We start from the raw sequence: 25511 nt of genomic DNA, 5'->3' as shown, positions 1-25511 counted from the left end.
CCAGCTCTCCCCACCTCCAAGCACGCCCCCCACCCCCATTACTGTGCACAAGAAGGGACGGAGGATGCATGGATAGAGCAAATCCCAAAGGCCTTTTTAAAAACTACTGACAGCTCGGTGGGGGCAGAAGTGGGGGAAGGGGCTAGCAGCCCCCGGCCACAAAGTCGAAGTCCTGGAAGGCCGCCTGCTCTGTGGCCGTGAGGGGCCGAGCGTCGCGGGGTGGGCTCAGCGTGGGGGCCTCCCCTGTGAATTCCTCGTCGAAGTTGCTGACATCAGTGCGGCCGGCCAGCGTGGGTACGAAAGGCGGCAGCAGGCGGCGGGCCAGCAGGGCATCCCAGCCCAGTGTCTGCAGGGCAGAGAGGGGAGAGGTCAGCAGGGGAGGCTCAGGGCAGAGCGCAGGAGGGGTTTGCTCCTTGCACCCTGTCTGGCCTTGGATCTGTGGGGATCAACATAGGGAGTCACAAGATAGAGGCGGGGAAAGTGTCGGGCCTGGGGGCTCAGGAAGGATCACCATATGAGTGGGGGGAGGGGCCTGGGCTCATACACAGGGCAGTGCTCCCCCCACCCAGGCCAGCCTGGAGTGGATGTGGGTGTAGGAGGGCCAGTGAGGGTAAGGGAGGGGGAAGGAAAAGCAGGCAGGTGTCAAGGGGAGGTGACAGTGTTGGAGGTGAAGCCACTAGGTCTTGGGTGGGGGGGATGACTGGGTCCTGGGAGTGGGGGACTTCACCCTGAAGAAAGGCTGTTTTTTCACATCCTCTGCATCCCTCTCGCTGGATCCCAGCCTCCGCTCTGGATTCCTCCGCAGCAGCTGGGGGGAGGGAGTTCTGTGTCAGTGTTCCCCTTCCTCGTCCCAGAGCCACTCCCCTGGCCCACCCTAAGCTGGGGGGGGGGTCCTCACCCTGCGCATGATGCCGATGGCTTCAGCTGACAGGAAGCGGGGGTAGCGAACCTCATCGTTGACGATGCTGTCAAATACCTCCTCCTCGTCGTCCCCTGGGAACGGGGACTGGGGACAGGAAGAGTCAGGGTGAATTAGGCCCCTCTGGCCACACCACACCCAGCTCCACCCTGGCCTCCCGTTGCACTTTTACAAGGCTCACTTAGGAGGGTAAGTACCCCAATTTACAGATACAGAAACCGAGGCTGGGGAGGCAAAGCCACGTGTCCTCAATCAGACAGCACATAGTGGAGGCCAGTTCTGACCCCGCTCCCCCCCACCGGGCATATACAGGTTACCAGGGACAGGCAGGGCGGAGCGGCCTGGGGCCTCACCTCACCAACCAGCATCTCATACAGCAGCACACCCAGCCCCCACCAGTCCACCGCCCGAGTGTACGATGTGTCTGTCAGCACCTCAGGTGCCAGGAACTCCGGGGTCCCGCAGAAAGTGCTGGTCCGGTCCCCATAGCCCATCCCTGGGGGCAGCAGGGCCACGTGAGGTTATGGGGGAGGTCACAGCTCTAGCCCAGCCCAGCATGGGGTGGTCCAGACAGCCAGCCCTATCCCAGGACCAGGGTAGGGGATAACCCAGGTAGGGCTGGGGACTCCATTCCCTCCCCTCTCTGTCTAAACCCCAGAGGCCGGCCCCTCAGATCCCAGTCCTGCCCCTCATCACCCTCCTTGCAGAGGCCAAAGTCTGCAATCTTGACATAGCCCTCGGTGTCCAGGAGCAAATTGTCCAACTTCAGGTCCCTGTGGTGGGGGCGGGGATAGGAGGATGTAAAGAGGGATGAGTGGGGATCTGGGTCCTGCCTGAAGCCTCAGGGCCCCCCAGTGGGCAGAGCATGCATGCACGGGTATATGCGCGCGCGGGCACGTGCACACACGCACGCGCACACACGCGCGCACGCACACACACACACCTGTAGACAATCTTGTGTTCATGGAGAAACTGCAGCCCCAGCACCACACAGGCCGAATAAAAGCTGCAGAGAGAGGCTGGTGTGAGGGAGCTGGGCTTCCAGGAAAGGCAGAGGGTCACATAAGGCTCCCACATCCTTAAAAGCCCCCCATTACCCCATAACTCCAGGAGCTGGGGAGAGGCAGGGCCTGTGGGTGGAGGTGTGGGGCGGGGGCCTAGGCTCACACAGCACGGGGCTCCGAGAACACATCACTGTGGATGTGCAGCATCAGGTCCCCGCCGGCCGAGTACTCCATCACGAAGCACACGTGCTCTGGTGTCTGGAAACAGCCAAACAGGTTCACCAGAAAGGGGTGTCCCGCGCTGGTCACGGCCGCCAAGATCCGCTTCTCACACATCAGGCTGGGCAGGATGGGGGTGGGGCAGGGGTCAGAGACCACAGCAGCTCCCTACCACCAACTCGCCCACTCCCTAGAGTCCTCAATCATCAGATGTTTGTCAAGGGCCTTGCATGGCTGTGCACACGTGGGCAAGTTGCTTAATGCTTCTGAACGTGCTAACCAGGCACCCAGAATCCATCCATTGACCTAGTAACCGTCCTAGTAACTTCCCTTTGGGAAACCACCAGGGGGACCGTTACTTCCCTTTGGAGCACCCCATCTCCCTGGCCAGCAATTGGCTCACAAAAGGGCAAGCCAAGCCAATGGGGCTCAATCTCAGGATTTCTGCTGGAATTATTAAGGAAGAAGAGCTAAAGTTTGCAGATGAGCCTTAAACTGCTAGGGTGGGGGGCATCTCTGTCCCTGCGAGGGGACTGCAAGCAAAGCCCACACAGACAAAAGCAGAAGTGAGAGATATCAGCTGAGCACCTGCGTACTGCCATGCCTGAAGGTAGTCCACCCCTGGAGTTTTCTGATGCAGAGCAATAAATTCCTGTATTTGCTTAAGCCTAAATTGGGTTCCTGGTTAATAAAAGGATGTCAAGAAGATTGGGGACAATCTCAGGTATCTACAGGGGGCAAGGCACTGTGCAGAATGCTCTGGAGTCATCCTCTCATTCATTCCACCCGGCAACCCTGCAAGAAAGGCATTATTACTCCCCTTTTGTAGAAGGGGGGCCTGAGGTTCAGAAGGGTGAAATGACCTCCCTAAGGTTTCTAAGCACATCTGTAGCAGAGGTAGGATCTGAACTCAGGGTCCTGACCCCAAAGCAGAGGCAGTACAATGGCACCATTAATAGCACAGGCTTCAGAACTCGAGTCCCTAAGTTCAAATCGCGGACCTGCTGCTTACTGGCTATGTGACCTTGGGCAATTTGCTCAACCTCTCTGTGCCATCAGCAGAATGGGGACAATAACAGTACTTTCCACTTAGAGCTGTTGTGAGGAATTCGTTACTGAATGTAAAGCACACAGTGGGTGCTTTCTAGGAGTCATTATTATTGTAAGTATTGGGTTGGCCAAAAAGTTCGTTCGGGTTTCTCTGCATTACAGAAAAACCCGAACGAACTTTTTGGCCAACCCTATACTAGCTTAATAAGTACAAGTGACTGTTATGAATCACTCTCACAGCAGCTCCAAGGAGGGGACTGCTCTGTCTCCCATTTCCCAGAAGACCAAAGTTCTCAGAGGGCCTGAGCAGGGTCCCCACCTCTCCACCTCGTCTCGGGCCACAATGTCCCCTTTCTTCAAAGCCTTGATGGCAAACAGCTCCCCGCTGGGCCGGAATTCGGAGAGCAGCACCTGGAACCACAGTGGGCAGGGGTGGCCTTAGTGGCCAGTCCAAGGACCTGGAGGTCTGGACCCCCCGGACCCCCAACTCCTTGCCCCCCCACCTCACCTTCCCGAAGTGACCCCGGCCCAGCACCGCCAGGAACTGGAAATCCTCGAGGGTCAGGGGTGACTTCCTCAGAGGGCTGTGGAAAGAGGAGGCTGGTGGGGAAGGGACAGTGGGCAGGGGTGGTGTGTGGTGGCCAGGGGAGGGGTGTCACCTGCATAGGGCGGGGCCTGGGGTCTCCTGGGTCTCTGAAGGCAGCTCAGGAGTGGTGGTAGTTTCCTGGATCAGAGAAGTCTGTGGCAGACAGAGGAGGTCAGAGTACAGTAAATAACCCATAACCACAACAGCCAACAAGGCTCCCCGTCACCAATTTGACCTCACCTCTCCTCCCCCTCCCCTCCTCACTCAATCCCCCTTCAGCCACACTGTTCCATTCACTGTGCCCTGAACACACCAGGCATGTTTCCACCCCAGGACCTTTGCATGGGGCTGTTCTCTCCACCAGGAAGCACCTGCACTGTTCCTCCCTCACCTGCTTCAGGCCTTTATTCAACTGTCACCTCTGAAGGTGGCCAGCTGACCGCCATATTAAATAACTAACAGAAGCTCCAACACTCCCTGTCCCCTTTCTCTGCTTTATTTTTCTTCCCAGCACATTCTATGCTGTATTTTATCATTTATCTACTTATCCCCTTTATTGGTATTAGTCCCATGGAGTGACCTAATTCTTTACATCATATGCATATATAACTTTGAGAAGAATCAAAATTAATAATTTAAGTGGGAAAAATTTACCTACTGGTTCATCATTTTCCACTGTAGAGACAGTTCTAAAGATTCAATCAGTGCGAACAGGTGTACAATAGGAACAGTCCTCTCCTGCCCCAGCTTCCCTCCCCAGAGCCAGCTGCTGTTAATGATTTCGTGGGTACCTTTCTAGATGTATTTTATACCATTCAAGCATTTTGGTGCACGTGTGTGAATGTCCACCATAGATGTCCAGGAGTGGAACTTCTAGGTCAAGATAATGCCCATTTTTTAACTCAGCCAGCTGTGCCCTCCGAAGGAGATGTAGTGATTCACGTGCTGTTTTCCTGCATCCTCCCCAGCATTCAATGTTATTCAACTTTTGCATTTTTTTTTTTTGCCAAACTCATCTAATTTAATGAGGCATCTCATTTTAATTTAATGCCATGAAGCATATATTATTGTTTCCACTTTTTTAGAAAATGAGGTATAAAATGCACTCAGTGAGGTGGGCAATGGAAAGAGCTCTTACATACGTATCTACCCAGATGCCCGTCGCCTAGACCAAGGGTTGGTAAACTCCATGTTTTGTACAGTCTGTAAGCTAAGAATGATTTTTACGTTTTTAAAGGGTTGGGGGAAAAAAAATCAAAAGAAGAATAATAGTTCATGATCCACGAAAGTGACAGACATTCAGTAAGGCTTCCTGGCGCAGAGCAACACCCCTTCCTGTCTGCCTGTATCAGGTGTGGCTGCTTTCTACGAGAGCAGTATTGACTAGTCATCACTGTGACCCTCTGGCCCACAAAGCTGAAAATACTGACTATATGGCCCTTTCCAGAAAAAGTGTGCTGACCTCCGACCTAGATCAAGATGCAGAACGTTTTTATCATCTTTGCCAGGCTCTCTTGTGTCCCCCCTCCTATCAATAAACCCCCGCCCAGAGAAAACCACTAACTGGACGTCTGTCATCGACATGAGTTTTAAATGTGATCATTTTACAGGGCAGTGTACTAAACACAGAGAGGTGAAGGTGCTTGGCGTGAGTCACACAGCTAGGGGGCAGCAGAGCAGGGACGGGACCCAGGTGGCCTGGCTCCCAAGCTCAGGTTTTTATCCGGGATAGAGAACAGGACCCCGGTTCTGGCAGAGGTGTGCTGTGTGACCAGGGAAGTTCCTGGCGATCTCTGGGCCTTGAGCTGCAGTGGAGGTCCCCTAACACTGCCCAGGCCAAGGGGGAAGCTCACCGGACTTGATGGGCTGGAAGGAGGACCCAGAGAGCTCTTCTGGGGTAAGCTGTCCAAGTCAACCCCGAGGTTCAGCTTCTCCACAGATACGTCGCTGCGGCAAAGGGAAGAGGGTGCATCTAAGACCTAGCAACCCGGGCAGCAACCAGAGGCAGCCGGAACCCCGGGGCCCTCCCTCCTTACCCTGTGGACCGAGCCTCGGGTCCTGGAGAAGCCCCGGGGCTGAAGGTGCCTGTGGCAGTGGCATTGGGGATAAGCCTGCGAAGCAGCCGCACCCAGGTGGCGACGTCGATGTTCATCTGCCTAGCGCGCTGAAATGCCTTCCCTGGGGAGACGGGGGCAGGTGTCACCCTCTGTGACACTCCCGGGACCCCTGGTCTCTCCCCTGCCCCAGCCCATCCCCTCACCTTGCTGCTTGGAGAAGATCTTCTTCTGCCGTCGGAGCCGCGGTATCCTCTCAATGACAGGGTTGCGGAAGGTGACCTGAGGGAGAGGCTAGCGTGAGGACCCTCGCCCACCTCCAGGCAGCTTGGTGGGGAAGCCCTCAGGATCATAGGCGTGCACGCCCGTATGTTTCGGGGGTTCTGATCGCTGTGGCATCGCATCCAACCACAGAGTACTGTGCATCGTATTAAGGGGTCACAAAGCCAATCCATCCTTCGACAGGACCGCCTCCTGAAGTGCCATCTTGGAAAGGCAAGAAGTAGGCAAGCAGGCCCTCCTCCAGGGGTGGGGAGCGGGTCTGATCCAAGGAGATGTACATACAACTCCAGCAAACAGGCCCTACACTTCACCTAGTGTCCCGATTCCCCAAGTGCGGTCCCAGACCAGCAGCAGCAGCACCTGGGAACCTGCTGGAAATGCAGATTCTCAGCACCGCCACCCCAACCTGGACCCACTGAATCAGAAACCCCGGCGGTGGAGCCCAGGAGTCTGTGTTTCAACAAGCCCTCCAGGTGATGCTGGCGTCCACCCATGTGGGGAAACCACTGGTCTAGTTGAATTCTCCTGATTCCAACGCATCTTCTAGAAGGTGCTGAAGTCATAGAACTGTGTGACTTTATGGGTGTCCAATCTGGTCACCTCTAGCCACATGTGGCTATTTCAATGAAGTGAAATGAAAACGTCAGTTCCCCAGTCACACTAGCCACACTTCAACTGGCTAGCGGCTACTGTATTGGATGACACAGATATAGAACATTTCTACCTACAACAGAACTCAACTATTGTAAGCTCACTGACAACAGAACTGCAGAAAGTTCTACAGGCTGGTGCTTTGGGGAGAACAAAATAGAATGTTATAAGTAAACCCTGAAGGCAAGGACTGCCTCAGAACTTATCCCCCGGGCCACCCACCTCTATTGTCCACTTGGGTTTTGGACAGTCTTCCTAATAGAAGAATAATTTCGTGGCCCTACCATCTGAAGTCTGCCCTTCTCTGCTCCTTTCCTTCAGGAGTCCTCGATTATGAGATCACATAAGAATTTCCACCTGGATAGTAAAATAGCCTTGAGTATTTTAAGAATTTTTCTAGATACTTTTTCAAGAAAAAACTACGTGTTAGGAATTAGTGAAAATTTACTAATGTTTTTTAATTTTGAAAGCACTCTTTAGTGAAAACTTAGAGTAATATATATTTGGTCTCCGGCCACCAAGGAAAAGCTTCTTTCAGGTTAATCTTTAAACTCACTTGAACCCAATGACTCACTTGATATTTATCCCACTCCCGAAAACAGAATTAATTATACAGCTGTTTTTTATACTGTGCATTGTGAACTCTGTCTTTCACGTTTCTGATCTCTTTCACGTGGTCTGATCTTCTTGCAAAGAGAAGTGGTATTTAAAAATCTAAGCAAGTAGCAAAATAAAAAACAGCTTTCCTCCTGGGTTTAAGGACATGGTGAGACACACACATACACACACACACGTATATATATATATATATATATATATATATATATACAAAAAACAGGACACATGTATATGTTAGGGGCAAATTTAAAGAATTTTTGAGGATAATTCTGCTTAAATGAGGGCGCCAGTGACTTTCTCTGTGCCTCATTTCCTCCTCTATCAGATGTGACTAATAATGGTCCTGTTTGCGTTGGGTTATTGTGAGGATTAACAAGTCAGTGCCAGCACAGCACTTTGAACAGGGCCCGGCCACACTACCGGGGGTCAGCTAGGAATGTTATTTATTTATTTATTATTTTTTTTTTATAATTTTGCTTGTGGCCTTTTTTCAAGTTTATTTATTTATTTATTTATCTATTTATTTTTGCTGTGTTGGGTCTTCGTTTCTGTGCGAGGGCTTTCTCTAGTTGCGGCAAGCGGGGACCACTCTTCATCGCGGTGCGCGGGCCTCTCACTATCGCGGCCTCTCTTGTTGCGGAGCACAGGCTCCAGACGCGCAGGCTCAGTAGTTGTGGTTCACGGGCCCAGTTGCTCCGCGGCATGTGGGATCTTCCCAGACCAGGGCTCGAACCCGTGTCCCCTGCATCGGCAGGCAGATTCTCAACCACTGCGCCACCAGGGAAGCCCAGGAATGTTATTTAGACTATGGGCTCTTAATCAGGGGACCCTGGCCATGTCTGGAGACATTTTTGGTTGCCCCTGCAACCAAGAATGATCCAGCCCAAACGTCCACAGTGCCCAGGGTGGGCTACCCTGATTTGGACCCTAACCCTGACATCACTGCGGAAGGAATCTCTCTGCTCAGCCGTGGCTCTGGCAGCAATCTCCGTGATGTGTTGCTAGGTTTTGCTTTTCTTTCTTAGCTTGACAAAATTTGGGGTTTTTTTTTTTTCTTTTTTTAATATCTTGTTTCAGAACAAAACCACTCCCAGCTTAAGTCATGCACTGATGTGACTAATTATATGTACTTTTCTATCGAGATTCAGAGACCAATGGAAAACACATCTTCCCCCTTCCAGAAAACCGAGAGGAGGAGATGCCAAAGCATTTTCTCAGGGTCGGGGTCAGGCTGTACCTCGGCCACCAGGCAGCCCTGAGGTTCCATGTCCAGCTGCACTTCATGCCTCTCGTTGTCCAAGAAGTCCTCCAACTTCAGGAATTTGAGGGCACACAGGCCCCGCTGGTCCCGCCAGAACACAGCCAACTCCAGCTCCCGTGCCTCAAGGGAGAGAAAGAGGGCCGTCATTTGGGGTGCCCGAGGCCTCAAACTCCTCCTCCTCCAAGCCCTGTCATCCCCTAACCGAACTCACCCTCTCCAGCTCCAGGGTGAAGCTCTGCTCCCAGGCGTTGGGACCACACGGCTTCCAGGACGTCTGCCCCACCACTGTGTTATCCAGCTTGAGCACCGTGCTCACCTCACCTGGAACAGGGGGTGGGGTAGGGTGTCAGGAGATGCTGGCAGGGGGAGGGTAATCTCTTGTATCTTATTGAAGAAATCTTCTCCTCCCCCCATAATATTCTGCTGTGCTATATGACAAAGCTTTACAGTTCTGCCTTTCACATTAAGGCCTTTAATCCATCTCCAGTTGATTTTTGCGCGTGGTGTGAGGCGGGCATCCAAATTCACTTTTATGCTGTATACAAGTTCCAGCAATATATTCCTAAGTATTCACCCTAGAAAAATGCAAGCAAGTATACATCGGGAGATACGTAAATATAATGCTTATATAACAGCCCTAAATTAGAAACATCTCACTGTCCATGAATTAATATATAAATTGTAATATAGTCTTATTAGCTAAACCAAGAAATGGCTGATATTCAACTATTTTTTACCTAAAAAAAGACAGCAATTTGACATGCCTCAGTCTAAGACAATTAAACAGGGGTAAAATGAATGAACTATAGTTTCATGCAACGATAGGGATAAGTCTCCCAAACAATGTTGAATAAAAGAAGCCATTACCATGAAATACATTCTGTATGATTCCACGTATATGAAGTTCAAACACAGGCAAATTAAACTACATTGTTTTCAGACGGTACATGGGTGCTAAAACTACAAAGCAAAACAAGGAAATGATAACCATGAGAGTCAGGAGAGTAGCTACCTCTAGGACAGAGGAAGGGGCTGGAACTGAGGATGGGGCAGGAGGGGGCTCAGAGAATTCTACTTCTTGACCTGGGTGGTGGTAACACAGATGGCTACTCTATTGTTATTCTTCTTTTATTCATACTTTTAAACATGTATGTATTAGTTTTTTTTCACATTGTGGTAAAATTCACATAACATAAAATTTACCATCATAACCATTTTTAAGGGTACAGCTCAGTGGTATCAAGTACGTCCACACTGTTATGCAACCATCACCACCATCCATCTCCAGAACTCTTTTCATCTTCCCAGACTGAAACTGTCCCCACTAAACAATAACTCTCCGTTCCCCTCCACCCTCAACCATTATCTCTATGAATCTGACCACTCTAGATCATATAAGTGGAATCATATACTTGTCTTTTTATAACTGGCTTATTTCACTTAGCGTAATGTCCTCAAGTTCATCCACGTTGCAGTATGTTTCAGAATGTCCTTCCTTTTTTTTAATATAAATTTATTTATTTTATTTTATTTATTTATTGTTTTTGGCTGCATTGGGTCTTCGTTGCTGTGTGCGGGCTTTCTCTAGTTGTGGCGAGCGGGGGCTACTCTTTGTTGTGGTGCGCGGGCTTCTCATTGCGGTGGCTTCTCTTGTTGCGGAGCGTGGGCTCTAGGCATGCGGGCTTCAGCAGTTGTGGCTCGCGGGCTCTAGAGCACAGGCTCAGTAGTTGTGGCACACAGGCTTAGGTGCTCCGCGGCATGTGGGATCTTCCCGGAACAGGGCTTCAACCCGTGTCCCCTGCATTGGCAGGCGGATTCCCAACCACTGCGCCACCAGGGAAGCCCTGTCCTTCCTTTCTAAGGCAGAAAAATATTCCATTGCATGGATGGACCACATTTTGTTTACCCATCCATCTGTCAACAGACACTGGGCTGCTTCTACCTTTGACCATTGTGAATAATGCTGCTATGAACATGGGTATACCAATATCTCTTCGAGATCCTGCTTTCAACTCTTGTGTATTTACTCAGAAGCGGGATTGCTGGATCATATTGTAATTCCATGTTTAATTATCTGAGGATAATTATTATACTGTTTTCCACAGTGGCTGCACCATTTTACATTTCCACCAACAGTGCAGAAGAGTTCCAATTTCTCATATCCTCCTTAACAGCTGTTGTTTGTTTTGTTTTGTTTTGCGGTATCCATCCTAATGGGTGTGATGTACTAGTTTTTAAGAATGTTACAAATGTGGGAAATCCAGGACCCCCCCACCCCACCTCATCCCTCCAGACCCTCAACGCCCACTCACTGGTATTCTCGGATTCCACTTTGAGACTGCTCCGGCCACTGAGGCTTCCACTTCGGCTGTAAAGGCCCCGGGCTGGGCGGCTCAGGAAGGGGGTGCGGCTCTCAGGGGTCCCAGGCACCCCCACTGAAGGTGAGGGGTTCCAAGGGATGGTCTCTGGAAGGTCTCTGCAGCCCACTACACGCACCTCCAGGGTCCCTGAGAGAGGGGCAGGCTCATGACGGGGGCGGGGGGGTGGTCACATCTGGGGCAGGACGAGGGGAAGGGCCTGCGGGTAAAGTGGGCATGTGCAGAAGTGGCCAGCATGCAAGTGGGAGGTGGTGAGGGACTATCAGGGTGAGGCAGGGGGTCTGATGCAGGGATGGCTGTGTCCGGAAGTGAGAAACATGGGACAAGGGGACGGGTGGGTCAATCTGGGGAGGGGCTCTGGATGCTGGGGTTTAGTGACAGAAGAGAGGTTCAGGGTGTAGGCTGAAGGTCCAGGCGGTGGTGAGCCAGGTAGGACTAGGAGTCCGGGCTTAGATTCGGCAGGCTGATCTGAGGTCTGACACTGGGGCTGGGGTCTATGGTAGGGCTGGTCTGGGGAGGTAGTGGCTGAGGGATCTAAGGAGGGAGGGGCTGGCTAGCCTGGGGGTGGGGGGACAGAGGTTCAGGGCTGAGGGTTCTGAGAGCAAGGGACTGTGAGACTGGGCTGGGGGACTCCGGCTGGAGAAAAACGTCAGGGCCATTCGGGGAGGGGTGGCGAAAGTGAGGATGGGGATGGGGGCAAGAGTCCCTCAGAGGGCAAGGCGGGGAGGGAAGTCCAGGGCGCATGCGGCTGTCTGGCATGGGAAATGGGGCCCAGGTCTAAAGGGTTGGGGTGAATGGAGAAGGGAGGGAACAGTGGGATGGGAGTCTAGGGTTGGGGAGAGTGGAGATCCCGGTTGGGGGTCTCGGGGCTGGGGGACTCGGAGGGGTCAGGAGTCCAGAGCTGCGGGAAGTAGGGTCCGGATTGGGGGTGGACGTCGGGACCCACCTGTGAGCGGCGCGGGCTTGCACAGGGTGCTATAATGCATGGCGGGGAAGGGCCCGGCCAGGCGGGCACTGAAGGCTGAGGACGAGGCCGCAGCAAGCTCCTCGCGCAGCAGCCGCCCCTTCGGGTGGTCAGCGGGCAGCTCCCCGAGCCGCCGCTCCAGCGCCTCCCGAAGCAACCCCAGCTTCTGGTTCGACTCGGTCAGCTTCTCCTGTGCCTGCGGTGGGAGGAGCCTGGCCGGGCTGGGGGCGGGATCCGGCACGCCCCTCCCCAAGTGCAGACCCAGGCCCCTCCCCCCGACTGGCTAAGTCCTACCTGGAGCTCCTCCCTGGAAGTCCAGGCCCTCAGCCATTTGGGTCCTACCCCTGGGCTCCCTGAAAATGAGGTCCCACCCCTCGCTGAAACCCCACCCCTCTGGGTCGACACCGCGTCCCTCACCTCGCTGACGGCCTTGCGGTCTGGGGCTTTGGCAGAGCTAAGCAGGCGCAGCACGTTCTTGGCGCCCTCGGCCACCGCGTGCTCGACTCGGAAGTGGTGCCGCAGCTCCTCGATGCGCAGCTCCACGGCCCCCAGGTCCGGACTCCCTGTGGGTGTGGGACACGAGGCAGTGAGGCTAGCCTGGGCCCAGGTCCAACCAGCCCGGTCCCAGACACGCAGCCATCTGCAGGAACAAGCACTGGCCACAGACAGATGGCCATCAATATGCATCACTTTCTCCCAAGGTGGGGGGTCACGGTGACACAGTCACACCGTCACCCACAGGCAGACGGCCACTCTTCCACCCAGATGCTGTCCCTCTTTTATCCAGACACTCTCACACCCACATGGACGTCCCAGGGATGTAGTTAAGCTGTCACCTGGGGACAGTCATAGATACAGGCACACCATTAACAAAGTCTTAGGGACAGATACATTGTCAGGGTCCCACTTCATCCCCAGGGACTGTTGCAGGGATACCATGGCAACTGGATAGGATATAGTCACACAGACACAGGGACACTTAAAAAAATTAGTAACTTTTATTCATTGCTAATGGGAATACAAGTGGCTTTCCAATGGAGGCAGTTTGGCCATTTCTATCAGAATCACAAATGTATTTACCCTTTGATTCAGCAATCCTAGTTCAGGGACTTTATCCCATAAAAAACACCTCTGCAGGGACTTCCCTGGTGGCGCAGTGGTTAAGAATCCGCCTGCCGATGCAGGAGACACGGGCTCGAGCCCTGGTCCGGGAAGATCCCACATGCCGCGGAGCAACTAAGCCCGTGCGCCACAACTACTGAGCCTGCGCTCTAGAGCCCACGTGCCAAAACTACTGGAGCCCACGTGCCAAAACTACTGGAGCCCGCGCGCCTAGAGCCTGTGCTCCGCAAAAAGAGAAGCCACCGCAATGAGAAGCCCGCGCACCGCAATGGAGAGTAGCCCCCGCTCGCCGCAGCTAGAGAGAGCCCGTGCGCAGCAACAAAGACCCAATGCAGCCAAAAATAAATAAATAAATAAATTTATTAAAAAAAAAAAAAACACCTCTACACGGTTATTCACAACCTTCCTTCTAAGAGCAAAAGATTGGAAATAACCTCATCTCCTCCAGCAGGGGTCTGGATAAATGCATAGTGACCACCCACCCCATGAACTACAATGTAGTTGGGAGAACAGTAACAGTGTCACACAGACATCGTCACACTGTCACTCACAGGGTGACAGCGGCATTATCACTTTGTCACCAGTGTAGGCACTGGAACACACACACCCACACACTGAGGAACACTCTCACAAAGACGCCATCACACTGCCACATAGGGACATTGTCACAGTGGTGAAGCTATTACATAGATATCTGCCTTGTCAACCCCCCGCAAAGGGACACAGTCACAGGGGCAGAGGGAAATGGTCTCAAAATATAAATACCCTTATAGGACACAGTCACAGAGTGGCAAAACTCCCAGGGCTCTAACTCCAGCCCAGGGAGAATCACAGGAACAGAATCGCACTGCCACATGGATAAGGCATAGGGACAGGTAAAGAAATGCCGTCATACTGTCACATAGGCAGGGCAGCATCACTGACACCCACAGACACAGAGACCCAATGGCACAGGGACAGGCACAAGGATACACTGTCACCCAGGTGCAGGAAACTTGTCACTCAGAGACACAAGGTCACGGTCACCCTTATCCAAGGATGTAGATTCCAAGGACGTTCTCGCTGTCCTGCACAACGACCTAGACTCAGACTTGGGCACTCAGACAGTCACAGTCACCCACAGCTGAGTGGCACCCACCGGGACTGCTGTCACATGTGCCCAGTCATCAAGGCTTTTGCACTTATGGGGACAAAATCAGGCTGTCACCAAAAGTTACAATGTCACCCAAAAGCACAGGGACGTGATCATACCATCACACACTGTCACTGAGAAGCCCACGTAGGCATTCAGAGTACAGATGAATAACCACACAGTCACACCGACACCTCCCCGCTCCAAAGACACATGCACTGTCATCCGAGTTCCAAGCCCTACTGCTATGGACTACATGTGTGTGTCCCTGCAAAATTCATACGTTGAAACCCCACCGCCAATATGATGGTATTAGTTGGTGGGGCCGCTGGGAGGTGATTAGGTCATAAGGGCAGAGCCCTCATGCATGGGATCAGTGTCCTTATAAAAGGGACCCCAGAGAGCTCCCTTGCCCCTTCTACCAGTGAGGACGCAGTAAGAAAGCAGCTGTCTATGAATCTGGAAGAGGGCTCTCACCAGACGCTGGATCTGCTGGCACCTTGATCTTGGACTTCCCAGCCCCCAGAACAGTGAGAAATAAATGTCTGTTGTTTATTTGCCCCCACCCCCAGTCTATGGTATTGTGGTACAGCAGCCCAAATGCACTAACACCCACCAACAGCTGACGCTTACCTCTCATGGTGACACAGAAACTACCATAGTTACAGGGCATGCATACAACCTCTGGTCCCCACGGTCAGCATCACGTCAACACTGACACACATCAGTAGCACAGATAATCTTCTCTGCACACAATACATCAAGACTCTGTCACAAATTCAGGCTAACAATGGGGTTGAGACACCCCCAGGCATTCATACACTGAGACACACAAGGAAACACACACACGCCGTGGACACCAACAGTTCTACAGCACAGGGGCCAACGAGGCAATCACCTAGTCCAGGGGTCCGCACATTACTTCCGTAAAGAGCCAAAGGGTAAATATTTTTGGCTTTGCAGACCACACAGGCTCTGTTGCCACTACTTGGCCCTGCTGTCGCAGTCCAAAAGCAGCCTTAAGTGATAGTAAATGAATGGGCATGGCTGGGTGCCAATAAAATTTTATTTGCAAAAAAAAAAAAGAAGGCAGTAGCAGATTTGGTCCAAGAACTGTGGTTTGCCAATACATGATGACATGCAAATCTGAAATAGGACAAAATGGGAAACTGAGGCCTGGCAAGGGTCAGGAATGGGTTCCAGTCACATGGCGAGTCACAGCACTCACCTCCCTGCCTCACAAAGGGACCCCTCGTGGGGCTGGGAGCTGAACGCTCCAAGGTGGAATGCAGGTGAGGCTTTTTCAGGGCAAGGGACTCACCTTGGGCCTCGTCTGGGGCCGCCTGGCTCTCCAGCTGGCAGGCCTGCAGCGCCCGGCGGAGCTGCATGCGGATGATGTCAATCTTGGTCTTACTGTCCTGCAGCATCTGCTGGGCCGTCAGCAGCAGCTTCCGGTCCTGGAGGCAGAGATGGGCCATGAGGGAAGGCTGGGCAGATGAGGGTCTGACCACCAGGCCTGCTGTCCACATCGTGCAGGCCCTGGGTGACCCTGTGACAAGAGCATTCACATGTGGGTGTGATAACATGTGCCTCCGTGTGTTCCTGGGTGTTCATGGGAGATGTAGCCCATGGCATTTGAATCCTGGCTCTGCTGCCTAACAGCTGTGTGACTTCGGGCAAGCCACTCAACTACTCTGGGCCTGTTTGCTCATCTGCAGGAAGGGGAGTACTAATAGCACCAACCAACACTGGGCTGAGGATTAAAGGAGCTAATCCGCGTGTGGGGCTCAGAGCCGTGCCTTGCACCAGCAGGCACTGTATTTGTGTCAGCTGTGAGAATGGCGTACGTGTGTAAGCGTTCCCCGTGGTGGGTGCAGCCTTGACTGTAGCCACGTGGGTGAGCCCAAGGGTGACTGGACGTGAGACAGTTGCAGTAAGCGGAGTCCCGATGTTTGTGTGTGCAGGTCAAGGCACAGTGATGACTGGGCATAGCCAAGGACCCCGTGGTGTGTACAAGCGCCGGACACTGGTTGTGGATTTTTCCATCTACTTGGTGCTGTTTCAAAACCAGGCACTGCTAACCTGTGGTGAAAGAAGCCTGTGTATTGACTGAAGGGGGCAGGAGGGAACCCTTTCCGGGTGACAGGAAGTGTTCTGTATTTCAATGTGGGTGATGTGTGCCCAGATAAAAATTCATCGGTCTGTACACTTAACGTTTTCTGCACTTTACGTCCATTTGTTACACATCAATAAAAGGTAAAAAAACCCAAAAAACTTCTGCATGGTTTGTGCCCTCCCACATAATATTCGCATTTGTGTGCGCACACAGGCACGGGTGCTCTCCGGGTCTCTAGCTATAGGTCTGGCTGTGCTGTGGGTGTATCTCTGGGTGTTGGTGCAAACCTGTGACTGTGTACTCAGTGTTGGTACAACTGGGGGAGCATCTGTGTGACAACTCTGGTCTCCGAGTGTGAATTTAATGATGTGTGTGTCTGTGTGTCTAGGTGTTCTGTTGGCCTGTGCCGTGTGTCCGGGCGTTATACAATGGTGTGTGTCCGGGCGTTATACGATGGTGTGTGTCCGGGCGTTATACGATGGTGTGTGTCTCTCTGTATCTAGAGGTGGCTGTGGTGATTATCCTCCACGTGTTTATGAGCCTTGTTACTGATGTGACTCTAGATCTTATGACGGTGTATGTGTGTCTGTGTGTCTCTAGGTGTTGTCATGACCATGGCTGTGTCTCTAGATGTTAGGATGATGGTATGTGTGCACCTAGGTGTTGATCTGTGTGTACAGGTGTCAGAGAGAGACCACCAGCAGTGAGAGGCTGCGTGTTGCCCTGACCGTCTCTGGGGGTAACTGAGTATGGGGGGGCAGTCTCTGCCATGTGTCTGTCTGACATCACCCACAGTTACCCTGTTTCCCATATGCCCCCATGAGCTGCCCGCACCCCAGTCCTGCTGCAAAGCCACCCATCAGCCCCTCTGTCCCCAACCCAGAGGACCCCAGACTCCCAGGGGAGCAGATGTAGGTGCCACCCTGCCCCCCCCCAGACTGTGATGCGCTTGAGGGTGTACGTGCACACGGGGGGATGTGCACTCGTGCTGCCCCCACCTTAGTGCTGCCGTTGCTGTACGTCTGGATCATGTTTTCCGCGCCCTGCTTCACCTTCAGCTCGATGGCCAGCTGCTTCTCCAGGCCGGCCACGCGGCTCAGGTTGGTGGCAGAGCAGGCTGGGCCGCCCGCACCGGGGGACTGGGGGGCATCTGGAGGGGGTGGATGGGGCAGAGTCACCACGGCCCTCACCTCCATCTGCCCAGGTGGTTTCGCCCCAGCTGAGAGGATCCACCCCGGGGGCCAGGGGGAGGAAGAGCTGGGGACCAGGGTCCAGAGGGCCCAACCACCCCAGCCCTCGTAGGGAAACCCCTTCAGGACTGGGGCAGGACCAGCATGAATGAGCACAGGCAAGTGTCCAGGTGTGCGTTGAGTCCTTGGTGTTGGTGTGACTGTATCTACCTTCGTACGGAAGTCCCCAACTACTTACACAGCTGTGTGGGCATCCGTGGGTGTGGCAGTGGTTAAGTCTGTGACCCACAGGGTGTTGGCATAACCGAGCGAGTGTGTGTCTCCCAAGGTGCTAGTGTAACTGTGAGATTCGAGGTTTAGAATGACTGTGTGAGATTCTGGGTGCTGGGGGTGACTCTAGGCATATGCTTCCGGCTGTTGGCACAACTGTGCTTTCTGATCTCCTGGCACTGGTACAACTGTGTCCACGTGCCTGGGTGCTGGTACAGCTGGACGTGCGTGTCTCTGGATGCTGGCACGGCTCTGTGAGTCTCTAGCGAGTGGTGTGACCGTCCAGGTCACCCTGGGTGCAGCTGTGACCGGATGAAGTTTTGGGTGTCGGCTGAACTGTTATCTCTGAGTGTTGACATGACAATGTTGGTCTCTAGCTGTTGACACACCTAAGTGGTATATGGGTGTTGGGCTAAGTGGTGTTGAGTCTTCAGGCCTTGTCTGACCGTGTGTATAGGTCTCAGGCTGTTGATAGGTCGGTGGACATCTGTAGGGGTTGGGCAGCTCTGTGTGAGTGTGAATCTCTGGGGGTTGGCGTGAGCATGTGCGAGTCTCTGGGTATTGTCTGTGTGTCGGCGTGACTGTGTGTGCATTTCTCTGGGTGCTGGGTGCCAGTATGGAAGTCTGTGGGTATTCATATGACAGTGTGTATGGCCTTGGAGTTGTCTGGGTGCTGGTGTGACCGTGTGTCAATGTCTGTGGCTACTGATGTGATGTGTGTTACATCTTTGTCTTCGGTGGCAAGATGAAAAAGTTCTGCAGATCCCTTGCACGATAATGTGAATCTACTCAACACCACTGAACTGTACACTTAAAAATGACGAATTTTGTTATGTGTTTTCTGATCACAATTGAAAATTTTTTTAATCAATCAAAATTAAAGAAACTTTAGGAAGAGCCTTTGGGTGTTGTCCGGGTGGTGGTGTGACTCTGTGCGTCTGGATATTCGTGTGACCCCGTGTAAGCCCTTTGGCGTCGTCCAGGTGTGGGTGTGACTGTGTGTACCTTCCTCTGGGTGTTGCTTTTGGCCTTTGGTCTGCCTGTGTTTTGAGGCTCGGTGCTGCTGTGACCGAATGTGTCTCCCTGGAGGTCAGAGGCGATGGGCTGGCCTCGCTCTAGGACACGGCGGGTGAGCCCTGGGCAGTGGAACGCCCTGCTGCCCCGCATCCCCGGGGAAGCCTGGCTTACCGTGCACGCCAGCCGCGGGGTCGGGCAGCACCACGTGGGCGTGCAGCTCCTGCAGCTGCTGGTGCAGCAGGTCGAGTCTGCGTGAGGAGCCGCGCAGCACCAGCTCCACGGGGCCGAGGTTGCGGCCCAGGTCGGTGGTGGCCCGCCGCAGGTTCTCGGCGCCCTCCTTCAGCTTCAGCTCCTTGCGGATCTCCCGCCGCAGCCGCTCCCGTTCCAGCTCCAGCTGCTGCTGCACCCCGGGGGCTGCCAGGTCGGCACCCGCCAGGCCCAGCTGCTCCAGCAGGGACCAGCTGCGCGGCTCGCTCTGCGGAGGACGGAGCAGGGTCAGCGGGGCCAGGAGGACTACGGGGTGCAGACCGTGCTCAGCCGACCTGGCCGGGCCCCCCCCCAGACTGTAACTCCTGACACAGGGCCTGCTCCATGTCCTCTGATGGGCACCCCCCAACGCCGCCAAAAGTGGGAGGTGAGGCAAGGCCCTGTCCCTGCTTTCAGACATCCCCAAACTGCGAAGTCCCGAGGGCAGGGGCTTCTTCCTTCCCTGTCCCCTCAGATGAGGGGACCACCAATACAGTTCAATCTCCCTTCATCTGTCCTTACGCAGTGGGATTCTTCAGGTCAGATCCCATCACCCCACCACTGTGCCCCCCAAGCTAGGGGGTCCCCAAGGACAGACCCTATCTCCCTTCCATTGTCCTCCCAAATTAGGGGGTCCCAAGAACAGGCCTTGTCTCCCTTCTCTTGCCCCCCCAAATGACAAGGTCCTGAGGGCAGGCCCCTTTCTCCCCTCTGCTGCCCCCCTAAACTAGGAGGTCCCAAGGGTAGGCCCCATCTCCACTCCCCTATCCCCCAAGTTATGAGGTCCTGAGGGCGGTTTCATCTTCCCTCCGCTGCTCCCCAAACAAGGAAGTATCAAGGGCAGGCCTCTGATGCCCCCCAAACCATACGGTTGGGGTCCCAGGCCCCTTCTCTTCACCGCTGTGCCCTCAGACTAGGAGGTGCTGAGGGCAGGCCTCACCTTCCCTCTGCTATACCCCTAAACGAGGAGGACATGGGGCAAGGCCTCATCTATCCCCTGCTGTACCCCCAAACTAGATCCCGGAGACAGGCCCCATCTCCCCTCCTTTCATCCTCTACAACCGGCACCCTAAACAGCAGAGCCCTCTCCCTTTCCTCCTCTCTCCCCAGCCTGGAAGCCCAAAGGGCCCCAGTTTCATCTCTCAAACAGAAAACTCCAAGTCCAACACCTCATCTCCTCCCTTCAGTCCAAAACCGAGAGGTACCGGGGGCAGGGCCCGTGGCCTGTGCCACTTGGGGTCCTCCCCTGCTGGCCCCCCACAAGGACCCCAGCCCGCACCTCCAGCTCCCGGTCCAAAGGGGGATTGGCCTCCGCCATCCTGGGTCCCGGCTGAGGGCCCCGCCCTCTTCCTGAACCTCAGCCTTGCCAGGGCCTCTCGCCTGCTACTTCCTCTTTCCTGCTAGCTCCCGGCAACCCCTGCAGAAGGCCAGCTCTGGGCCTCTGGGGCATCTAGAGGGCCTTCCTCTCAGCCCCCACTCCAGGCCTGAGCCGGCTTCTCTGGAGGCACCCCAGGGATGGCCCCTGCCCCCTGTCCCGAGAGGATGCCCAGGGTGTACACAGCGTGCACACATTCACAGGCCCACTAGTGTGGACGTGAAGAGCAGCCTCTCCCGTGTATACAGGCTCCAGGGGCTGCCTTGGGTGTGCACACACTCTCATACACCTATAGGCATGGGCACGCATCGCAGGCTAGCAAGTGTGTGCACACCCGCTGCATCTACCCCTGTGCACACTTATATGCAAACACCCATGAGTGCTTATATGGGTGGCCCAGCCCCCTTCCTGCAGATGCAGCCTGTCCCAGCTTCCGGCTTCTTCTCAGCTCGGTCTCTCGCTGCTGCTGACCACAGCCTGGAGGCCTAAGGGGCCTGGCCAGCCCAGCGGCACCTCCTTGAGGCCCACATTGTGAGGAGGCAGCGCTGGAGGGTTGGGGTGAGAGTGTCTCCATTAAAGCTCAAGTATGATAGCAGTTACTACAGGCTGCACCCAGGTCAACTAATGCAACTCCAGAAGGTGCTATTATCACCCCATTTTCTTTCTTCTTTTTTGGCCATGCCTCATGGCATGCCAGATCTTAGTTCCCTGACCAGGGATCAAACCCGTGCCCCCTGCAGTGGAAGCACAGAGTCTTAACCACTGGACTGCGAGGGAAGTCCCTCTTATCACCCTATTTTCAAGATGAGGAAACTGAGGCCTGGAGCGGTGACGTAACTTGCCCAAAGTCCTACAGCCAGCAGAAGGCAGACTAGGATTTCAAACAGGAATGCCCAGAATCTGAGCTAGGTGTCAGCGCGGCATGAAGAGCCCCACATACATTATCTGCCGCCGCCATGAGAACCCATTTCAGAGATGAAGAAAGTCATGGTTGTCAACCAGGAGTCAACCTCAAGGGCAGCTGCCCCCAGGGAGGATTTACTTCAGGCCGAAAGCGTCACTCCCATGATCCTACTGACCCCTCACATTTATCCTGAGCAACTGCCATAATTCTCCCCCACTTTACAGGTGAGGAAACTGAGGCTCAGAGAGGTGGCAGCAGCAGTTCTCCGTGGGGGAGGGGATCGCCTCCACTACCACCCCACTTCTGGGGGCATGTGGCAATATCCAGAGACATTTTTGGTTGGTTGTCACAACTGGGGGTGCTACTGGCATCTACTGGGTTGAGTCCACGGATGCTGTTCAACGTTCTACAGTACACAGGACAGCCTCCATCTCAAAGAATGATTCAGCCCCAAATGTCAATAGTGCTGAGGCTTAGAAACCCTGGATTAAAGGACACAGATGCACATGCTGAGCTGCTGACCGTGACCCAGGAAGGATTTCACAGCAGCCCCACATGCAAGGTGCTGGCCTGGTCTACGTCTTTCCCCACCACGAAAACCCTCCAGCTACATTTTTTTGACAGCAGAACCAAGGCTCAGAGAGGGAAAGGCACTGGGCCTAGGACACACCGTTAGGAAGTGACAGCTCTGGAATTTAAACCCAGGCTCACCTAATACCACCTGCTACCAACCAGGCCCCACCTGCCACCCAGCCCCACAGTATCCCCAGCAGGCAGAGCAGGGGTACAGCCAGGAAGGAGCAGGGCCGGGTCAAATGAGGGAAGTCCAGGCAGAGAGGAGAGGCAGGCTCCCTCAGCCCCACCTCCTCCAGCCGCTGAGGCCTGAGAATATGCAGAGCAGGGAGGGAGGGAGGCCCGCCCTCCTGGGTTCTCCTCTCTTGGGTGACTCACTCCTACCTAGGGCAGGGGTCACCTGAGGGCCAGCATGATGAACCCATGAATCAGGAGCCTGGCCTGGCCTTGGAGAATCCCTGCTCCCCCAACTCCCACCATGAAGCAGGAGACCCCAAGTCCAGCGGGTCCATCTTCCAGAATTCCCCTCTTCCCAGAGTGGCCAGGGACCTAGACCCCATGTCCGGAGATTTCAATGCTTTGGGCGTTTCCGGAATCCGGACAGGACATCCGTTTTCTGGACACAGAACAGACAGGCACACACTGGGACAGACAGAGGGACAGGTTAGCAGACCCAAGCAGCCACGAGAAAGGAATGACCAGGACAGGGGAAGAGAGCAGGAAGGAGATGGGAAAGGGGACCAGGGCACAGGTCCAGCCTCGTTCCAGGAATCACAGCCTCCGTCCGGGTCATGTTTGCTACACGCCAAGCGCATGCATGCGCCAGGGGATTCCTACACAGCCCTCCCAGGGCTGAGGTGTAGACACAGAGACCCCAGCCCTCCCCAGCCCCCAAGGTCTGACCTTGTGTGATCGGCAACACCAGATACGCCCAGCTCCTCGGCAAGGCTGGCAGGCCATCAGCAGGACTGGGGTGGGGGATGGGGGTCATGGGACAGACACAAAGGGGATGTGGGGGCAGGTGCAGAAGGAGACGAGAACCCAGTTACACAGCAACCACAGGACGACAAAGGGATGATGAGGCGCTAATGGGGGCACCAGAGGTACAGGACATGTCTCAGATTTGGGTCACTGAACGAAAGAAGTTTCAGAAGTCACCCTGGCCCTGCTTGCCACAAATAGGGAAGGTGAGTCCAGGGCTGTGATGTCCACAAGGTGGCACAGGAAGAATGGGCGGCAGGTAAGGGGGGGGGGGGGGGTGTGTGTGTGTGGGTGTGTGTGTGTGTGTGTGTGTGTGTGTGTGTGTGTGTGTGTGTGTGTGTGGGGTGACCCAGCCCATGCCCAGGTGGGATTCCAGGTATAAGAGAATCCCCAGTCTGTTGACATGGACACTCCCCACCTGGGATAAGGTTCCACCTGGCAGCCGGGTGGCCGTGTGGGTCTCCCGTCCCCGACCTAATGAGGTGACTCTGGCACTTCCGGCAACAGGTGACAATGTGGGTGGCGTCGGGACCATCATAAAGCTCAGTCCGGAGGTGGGGGCGGCTGGAGCTTTGTTGTGCGGGGGAGAGGAACGGGCCGGGCGGCCTCCTCCCTTCCCGGGGCACCGCGCCAGGCACCTGCTCAGGTGGAGCTGCACCTGCCCGGAACCGAATGCTGGGAGGGAGAACGAGTGGCAGGGGCGACAGGCACCGGGATGCACAGCCAGCCACAGACACCTGAATTCTAGCCTCCGCCGCGCCCCCTCTAATTCTCGGGGAAGGGCGGAGCTTGAGGGTGCTGCAGGACCTCCCCGCTCCCCCCCTGTGCGTACCTCCACCTGCCGAGAAGGGGACTGTGCTGGCTCCACGATGCCGGCCCCGGGAGGGGGCGCCCAGTGCTCGGGGGACCCGCCCTGGCCGCCCCGATCCCGGGGCCTCCGGCAGCGCGCGGGCGGGGGTCCCCGGCGCCGGCTGGCCGTCAGGGGGCTGAGGACGCAGGTGCGCCTACCTGCAAAGCATCGCTGGCCATGTCCACGCGCCGTCCGCCAGGGGTCCCCGCGCGGAGAGAGGGGCGGTGAGAGGAGCGTGCGTACGCCCCGCGCGGGGCGGGGAGGGGGCGGGCGCGGCGCGACCCCCCCGCCCCGGGCGCACGGCCCTCTCCGGCCTGCTCGGCTCTAGCCCCGCCTGGCCTGGCCGCCGTGTCCGCGCGCCGCGCCCTCCGGCCCCAGCTGCCGCCTGGCTCGGTCACGTGACCGCCTAGGTCGGCGCCCGAGGAGGGGGCGGGGCTGAGGGGGCGCGGCTCCCGGCGGCCCCCGGGGCTGCGGGGTCCTGCCTGCCGGACGCCCCCCTCCCAGGCCGAAAGCGCCTTGTCCTCTTCCCTGGCCTTTTCCTCTTTCTGAATCCTCCCTCTGCCCACGGGTGCCCCATATGAGCGCGCAGGAACCCGAAGAAAAGAGTGAGCCACGTTAAAGCGGGGAAATGTGGAGGACTTTGGGCCTCCCGGGACCTCTCAAAAAACAAAACCAATTCATCCCCGCCTGTGTTTGCAAGTTCAGGCCTCTTGGAACGGTCCGTCATTCTCGGGCACCGGAGCTTCCCCATAGGCTGGAGACAAGCTCTGAGCAGACTTGTGTTCAAATCCCAGCGCTCCATGCCTTGGGGGAGTCCCCAAACCCTAAAAGCCCCTCATCTGTAAAACGGGAAGGATTTACCTACCCACCCCTTAGGTGTTGGCAAAATTACATGAGACAGTACATGCCAAGTGCTGTGAACACAACGCTCAATAAAGGTTAGCTGCTGTGATTTTTAGTGTTTTTGCCGTTGTTATGAAAAGGGATTTGAACCCTGAATCCGTCACGGACTCGCTGCGGGCCCTGTGGCCGCTGAGCCCTCAGTTTTCCGTGCTGTAAAAATGGGGGCCCGCCTCTTCTTCGGGGCTGCTGCATGCCGGTGGCGCTCCACAATGCAGACTTCTACCCTATCAGAGACAGAAGGTGGAGACCTTTGAGGAGCTTCTCAGGGTCTCCGGAGTCTCTGGAGTATGCAGCCGGGCTCGTGGCCGGCCCCGCACTCCCTTTCAAATCCGGTGACTGAGCCAAGCCGCGGTCCCTGGGGCGCGGGGCGGGGAGCGCTCCTTGGCGGCGCCGCCTCATTGGTGCCCTCCTGGGACCCGCCAGAGCGTGGAGGGCTGCGGGTACCTTGGTTACCCGCAGCTGTGAGTGGTTTGCACCGTCCCAGAGACCGGGGCGGGATGTTTTCTTTCTCTCTTTTTCCTTTGGGCGACTCTTTGGGGCTGGTTGTTGTTGGTGGTGGTTAACAGAGAAAGAGAGAGAAGGAGGAGGAGGAGGAGAAATTATACCAATCCAGAATCCACCCACTTCTCACCCTTCCACTCTCTCCACCGGGTCCAGTCTTCATCATCGTTCGCCTGGACCAGTGCAGGCGCCTCCTCCCAGGTCTTTCGGCTCTTCCCTCGACCTCATAGTCTCTTTTCCCCACAACACCCCAAGGACTCCTAGGAACACCTGAGTCAGGTCATGTCCCTCCTCTGCCTAGATCCCTCTTTGGCTCCCACTTTCCTCAGAGTAAAAGCCAAAGTC

The 25511-nt window shown here is 55.1% G+C and overlaps 1 protein-coding gene across 2 annotated transcripts; it reads right to left on the bottom strand.

Annotated features, from left to right (window-relative positions):
- Nucleotides 1–73: 73 nt before the first annotated feature.
- On the bottom strand, nt 74–24150 carry PKN1 (protein kinase N1). Of its 2 annotated transcripts, none has more exons than XM_057541260.1 (22): nt 23921–24150; nt 19005–19308; nt 17355–17506; nt 15562–15697; nt 12404–12549; nt 11969–12182; nt 10957–11151; nt 8856–8965; nt 8621–8764; nt 6039–6114; nt 5815–5956; nt 5632–5725; nt 3852–3931; nt 3701–3776; nt 3512–3603; nt 2087–2263; nt 1863–1925; nt 1616–1692; nt 1273–1415; nt 899–1006; nt 728–808; nt 74–346 (listed from the first exon to the last, which is right to left on the bottom strand). In XM_057541260.1, exons 1-22 carry the CDS (start codon nt 23939–23941, stop codon nt 143–145), a joined length of 2835 nt encoding a protein of 944 aa, XP_057397243.1. In that variant the 5' UTR covers nt 23942–24150; the 3' UTR covers nt 74–142. The 2 variants fall into 2 exon arrangements, with proteins under 2 accessions (XP_057397243.1, XP_057397242.1); XM_057541259.1 differs by lacking the exon at nt 23921–24150 and adding an exon at nt 20359–20466.
- Nucleotides 24151–25511: the final 1361 nt, after the last annotated feature.

This window comes from Balaenoptera acutorostrata, chromosome 2 (assembly GCF_949987535.1).
Source record: "Balaenoptera acutorostrata chromosome 2, mBalAcu1.1, whole genome shotgun sequence".
NCBI classification, from domain to species: Eukaryota; Metazoa; Chordata; class Mammalia; order Artiodactyla; family Balaenopteridae; genus Balaenoptera; species Balaenoptera acutorostrata.
This window is presented reverse-complemented; position numbering and strand designations above follow the sequence as displayed.

Bases quoted from the DNA above. Each gene is read 5' to 3' on its own strand.
- PKN1 (XM_057541259.1), bottom strand. From the start codon at position 20,397: ATGGCGGAGGCCAATCCCCCTTTGGACCGGGAGCTGGAG. The intron at 8,765-8,855 runs GTGAGTTCGGTT...CTCTCCCTTGAG, and splicing joins TCACCCTGGAGCTGGAGAGG to GCACGGGAGCTGGAGTTGGC. The intron at 1,007-1,272 runs GTGAGGCCCCAG...TCCTGTCCCCAG, and splicing joins ATGAGATGCTGGTTGGTGAG to TCCCCGTTCCCAGGGGACGA.